A 6216-nucleotide genomic window follows, 5' to 3' on the forward strand; every position below is an offset into this window, starting at 1 on the left:
GTCGGTTTGGGATCGATCACCGTTGGTCTATTTCTCGTTTCAGCCAGTGCACCACGACTGGTATATCGAATGCCGTGGTATGTGCTATCCTGTATGTGGGATGGTGCATATAAAAATATATCTTGCTATTAATGAACAAATGTAGCGGGTTTCCTTTCTAAGACTACATGGAATTGTTGTGGGCCAGGTAGGGGACATGTATTGGTTTAACAGTACTCCCAGAATGATTGTTATATTCATAAAATAACCACAAAAGAACACAATACCAGCAAATTTGAGGCCCAACTGTATCCCTTCCCCAACCCCCCCAACCCCCCCACCCCCCCCTACTCCCAAATCTCAATCCCAATCCCAATATTTATTCCCGCCTGCATGTCCACTAACGAACAAACAAACAAACGAAAGCACATGTATTCCCACAACATATTTTATTGTATTCTACAGCTGAATAATTATATCGAAATGTTGGAGTAGCGCCATCTATTTATCGTCTTTAACACAAACACGGGGACAGATTCCATCACACACATCATCACCATCATCACCGTCATCACCATCACCGTCATCACCGTCATCACAGTCATCATCCCTGTAGCATTCGTCACGATCGTCGCAGTCAGTGTCGATCCCACACACTCCCACACATTTACCTGTACAAGAAACAAAAACAAAACAAAACCCACATAAATTATGTTTAAAAGAGAGGAAAATACATGTACTATTTATTTCGACAGTTCATCAGAGAGAGAGAGAGAATTGAGGGAGCGGGCAATGAGAGAGAGAACGAGAGCGAGAGAGAGAGAGAGAGAGAGAGAGAGAGAGAGAGAGAGAGAGAGAGAGAGAGAGAGAGAGAGAGAGAGAGAGAGAGAGAGAGAGAGAGAGAGAGACAGACAGACAGACAGACAGACAGACAGGCAGACACATAGGCGTACATTCTCCCATTTTGTATGGGGAGAGGGTGCAGGCTGATGATTGCCGAATTCAAAATAAATGAACGAAACTGAATAACAACATTAATTTATATTGTCATTACTGAGAGTGAGAGAGAGAGAGAGAGAGAGAGAGAGAGAGAGAGAGAGAGAGAGAGAGAGAGAGAGAGAGAGAGAGAGAGAGAGAGGGAGGGAGAGAGGAGAGAGAGAGAGAGAGAGAGAGAGAGAGAGAGAGAGAGAGAGAGAGAGAGAGAGAGAGAGAGAGAGAGAGAGAGAGAGAGAGAGAGAGAGAGAGAGAGAGAGAGAGAGTGAGTGAGTTATGCTATCTCAAACTTTCAAATATAGTCTGTTTGCCAAACCCTCAATTTTAGCTGAACCTTGCAGTTCTTTGTGTTTTTTGCACCTTTGATGGGTACTGATTGAGAAACTTTGCACCCTTGAGTATTTTAAAATATTCAAGAGAATACATTATACGTCCGTTAATGCAACAGTCCTTGGTGCCAGGACTTCTATTAAACAAACCGGCCTCGGTGGCGTCGTGGTTAGCCATCGGTCTACAGGCTGGTAGGTACTGGGTTCGGATCCCAGTCGAGGCATGGGATTTTTAATCCAGATACCGACTCCAAACCCTGAGTGAGTGCTCCGTAAGGCTCAATGGGTAGGTGTAAACCACTTGCACCGACCAGTGATCCATAACTGGTTCAACAAAGGCCATGGTTTGTGCTATCCTGCCTGTGGGAAGCGCAAATAAAAGATCCCTTGCTGCCTGTCGTAAAAGAGTAGCCTATGTGGCGACAGCGGGTTTCCTCTCAAAATCTGTGTGGTCCTTAACCATATGTCTGACGCCATATAACCGTAAATAAAATGTGTTGAGTGTGTCGTTAAATAAAACATTTCTTTCTTTCTATTAAACAAACAAAACATCACCTTCCAGTCCACGACACACACTTTCATTATGGGCATGGGCGGGACGTAGCCCAGTGGTAAAACGTTCGCTTGCTGCGCGGTCGATTTGGGATCGATCACCGTTGATGTGCCCATTGGGCTATATCTCGTTCCAGCCAATGCACCACGACTGGTATAACAAAGGTCGTTGTATGTGATATCCTGTCTGCGGGGAAAGTGCTTATAAAAGATCCCTTGCTGCATTAGACAAAATGTTGCGGGTTTTCGCTGATGACTATATGTGAAAATTACCAAATGTTTGATGTCCAATAGCCCATGATTAATGTGCTCTAGTGGTGTCGTTAAACACAACAACAACAACAAAGAAGAAGAAGAGAACTTACCGTTGTCTGTTCCATTTCCGTTATCTTTTCCATTTCCATTATCTTTTCCATTTCCGTTTCCATTATTTATTCCGTTTCCGTTATCTTTTCCATTTCCGTTTCCATTATTTATTCCGTTTCCGTTACTTTTTCCATTTCCATTATCTTTTCCATTTCCGTTTCCATTATTTATTCCGTTTCCGTTATCTTTTCCTTTTCCATTTCCGTTTCCATTATTTATTCCGTTTCCATTATTTATTCCATTTCCATTATCTTTTCCATTTCCGTTTCCATTATTTATTCCGTTTCCGTTACTTTTTCCATTTCCATTATCTTTTCCATTTCCGATATTTTTTCCATTTCCATTTCCGTTTCCGGTGCCTTTAGATAACACCATTGACACTGCGAGTACAACGAGCTAAAATAAATGAATGAATGAATGAATGAATGAATGAATGAATGAATAAATAAATAAATAAATAAATAAATAAATAAATAAATAAATAAGTAAATAAATAAATACAACTTTAATGCTGTAATATGAATTCTACATAGAATATTTTAAATATTTAAATATATTTGCTACATATGTACCTTAATATCTGGCTTTGATAATATTTAGTCTAGGATAGCGTACCCAAGCCTTAATTTACATTTAAAAAGTGAAATAAATTGAAATTAATGCAAAGAACATGAAAATTTAGGGTTAAAACTGAAATGACAAAATAATTTTGCATATCTGTAAGAATCAGGGTGACGGGTATACTTCAGCATAATCGTGTCAAAGTCTCCAGTGTGATCTTTCACTTTTAAAAGGATAAAATCACAGATATATATATATATATATATATTATATATATATATATATATATATATATACAGTCAAACTTGTCCTAGCGGCCATCTGTACCTAGCGGCCATCTGTACTCAGCGGTCACCTGCCTTAAGCGGCCACTTTTTTCCCTCCCAAACGATTTATAATGTAAATTCGCCTGTAATAAGCGGTCACCTGTCTAACGCGGCCAGCGGCCACGTAAATCGGATCCCAAATCGCTAAAATACCTGTATTAAGCGGCCACAGTAAAGTTTTACTATTATATAAAAGGGATATTTTAACAACAGCGATAAGGTGCAGCAAATAACCGATCTTCACACCTTTAGGAATACTAGTACCCATCCAGTCCCGACATCTCTCCTGTGCATCAATTAAGAAAGTATGACTTTGCAATGCATCTAATTGCCTCTGGGCAGGTTACGCTTGACATTTGTAGTTTCATTTACTATGACAATACACCGCATAAAATAGGAATTAAATGATTAAATGGAAAAAGAAAACACACTCGTTGAGAACGGTTAATTTAATACATACCATTTGCATTATTTCTGAAGGAGACGACATGTCAAAAGTTGATTTATAGTCAACTGTGAAGCACACATCCGTTGATTAGCAGTACAGACGTTAAAACAAGAAACAACAACAAATGTTTTGAATACTATATATTTGGCAACCTGTACTCGGCGGCCACCTGTCTTAACCGGCCATTTTTATCTACTCCCTTGTGTGACCGCTTAAGACAGGTTTGACTGTGTGGTGTATATATATATATATATATATATATATATATATATATATATATACAGTCAAACCTGTCCTAGCGGCCACCTGTATTCAGCGGTCACCTGCCTTAAGCGGCCACCAAACTCGGATCCGAAATCGCTAATATACCTGTATTAAGCGGCTACAGTAAATGTTTACTATTATATAAAAGGGATATTTAACAACAGTGATAAGGTGCAGCAAATAAGCGATCTTCACACCTTCAGGAATACTAGTACCGACATCTCTACTGTGTATCAATTAAGAAAGTATGACTCTGGAAAGCATCTAATTGCCTCTGGGCAGTCTTTGCTTGACATTTGTAGATTCACTTACTATGACAATACACCGCATGAAGTAGAAATTAAATAATTAAATGGAAAGAGAAAACAAACTTGTTGAGAACGGTTAATTTAATACATTTCAGTTGCTATTTTTCCTGAAGGAGGCGATATTTGAAAAGTTTATTTATAGTAAAATGAAGCACACATCCATTAATTAGCAGTATAGAAGCTAAAACAAGAAACAACAATATATGTTTTAAATACTATACGTCGCAACCTGTAATCAGCGGCCACCTGTCTTTAGCGGCCATTTTTATCTGCTCCCTTGTGTGACCGCTTAAGACAGGTTTGACTGTATTATATATATATATAGTCCCGGTCTTTTTCCCTCTCTCTGTTTTCCTCATTCTCTCTCTTTCTATCTCTTTCTCTACCACACCGTACCCTTTTTTTTACTTTTTGTTTCTTTTTCTCTCTCTCTCTCTCTCTCTCTCTCTCTCTCTCTCTCTCTCGCTCTCTCTCTCTCTCTCTCTCTCTCTCGCTCTCTATCTCGCTCGCGCTCTCTATCTCGCTCGCGCTCTCTCTCTCTCTCTCCCTCTCCCCCCCCCTCTCTCTCTCTCTCTCCCCCTCTCTCTCTCTCTCTCTCTCTCTCTCTCTCTCTCTCTCTCTCTCTCTCTCTCTCTCTCTCTCTCTCTCTCTCTCTCTCTCTCTCTCTCTCTCTCTTTCTCCCACACACCCCTTTTACTAACAGATCAACACTAACCATTAACCCAGGTGCTGAATAAACATCCCAAATAACTTATGCATGTGACCAGAACAGCTAGTTCAAACGTAATTGCATACATGTTCAAAATTAAATAAATGATAAGAAATAAATGTAAACTTACTAGAAACACCACACATCTGATACTGAAATTCCCCATGTTTAAAACTACCTTATTTAAGAGATAAGACAGTGCACTGTGAATACCACTCGGTATATATAGTCCGTCTACCTATCTGAAATCTGTGTTAGGTAATACGCAAGAGGTCAGGCAGGGGCAGTTATTAACATCAATCATGTGCTAAATTACTTAATGGATGTATATTGTTTATCGCCTACCAATGGTCTATCACTGTTGCTTTTGTTAGGAGTTCTGAAAGTTTACCTGTCATTCACCTTAAACCCCGAGTTAGTCCGGAATCGAGTTCGAGTCATCCGTAATCTGTATATATCTGACTCATCGTCTGTTATTAAAACTTAAAACAGCAACAAACACTGTAAAAATGAATGAATGAATGAATGTTTAACGACATCCCAGCACGAAAAATACATCGCCTATTGGGTGTCAAACTATGGTAAATGCAAAAATTAAGTGATGAAAAAACCACAAAAAACTCCACGACATCCCCCCCCCCCCCCCCCCCCCCCTGTAAAATAACAAATTGACATATCCCAAATGGTAAATTGGTAAACCTGCAACGCAGGTAATGCACGTGTAAGATGGCCATCATTTTAGCAGTTAGATATCTTTGTTCTTTTTTAAAATAAAATTCTTGATGAAAATATCTAACGATTGTCTGCTATTTCTTTTACGTTCATCTCACATACGTTTGCGGATGATATTTTGTGTTCATATCCAGATGAACGCAAACGAAATAACAGACAATACTTTTAATTAAATTTGAATCATACAGGCTAATAATTACACTAAAATGTCATACTTTATTACCCCAGCAAGTACTCATAACGGGGAAAATAAAAATCATAATTTCTCACTAATAAATTATCATGCATTGTCGGTACTAAATGTGACGTCATCACGATTTGGCAAAGCACATACAATGACGTCGCGTAGTTTAAAGCGTTTGCGTTTACGTCTTTCAGGTTTCAGTGTTAAACTTGTAATAAAATGGTAGTTTAATGCATTTCATTAAAGATTTGTTTTACAGAATATATAGAACTTTGGGTTTTAAAAATTATCCGTGAACCGTGAGTAAAATACAAAGTTAAAGCAATACCCAGAACAGTAAAGTAGTTTACCTCGTTTTCTAATACATGGACGTGTAGCCGATGTAGGCTATATCGAAAATAAACACTTTTAAAACCCCCATATAGTTGGGGTAATAAATAGAATAACAAACTCGGTACCAGTTAT

At 38.7% G+C, this 6216-nt stretch overlaps 1 protein-coding gene across 1 annotated transcript; it reads right to left on the reverse strand.

Moving 5' to 3' along the window:
* Positions 1–480: 480 nt before the first annotated feature.
* On the reverse strand, positions 481–2594 carry LOC121389188 (aspartate and glycine-rich protein-like). Its single transcript, XM_041520792.1, has 2 exons — positions 2219–2594; positions 481–650 (listed from the first exon to the last, which is right to left on the reverse strand). Exons 1-2 carry the CDS (start codon positions 2592–2594, stop codon positions 481–483), a joined length of 546 nt encoding a protein of 181 aa, XP_041376726.1.
* Between the last annotated feature and the right edge of the window lie 3622 nt (positions 2595–6216).

This window comes from Gigantopelta aegis, chromosome 14 (assembly GCF_016097555.1).
Source record: "Gigantopelta aegis isolate Gae_Host chromosome 14, Gae_host_genome, whole genome shotgun sequence".
Taxonomy (NCBI): Eukaryota; Metazoa; Mollusca; class Gastropoda; order Neomphalida; family Peltospiridae; genus Gigantopelta; species Gigantopelta aegis.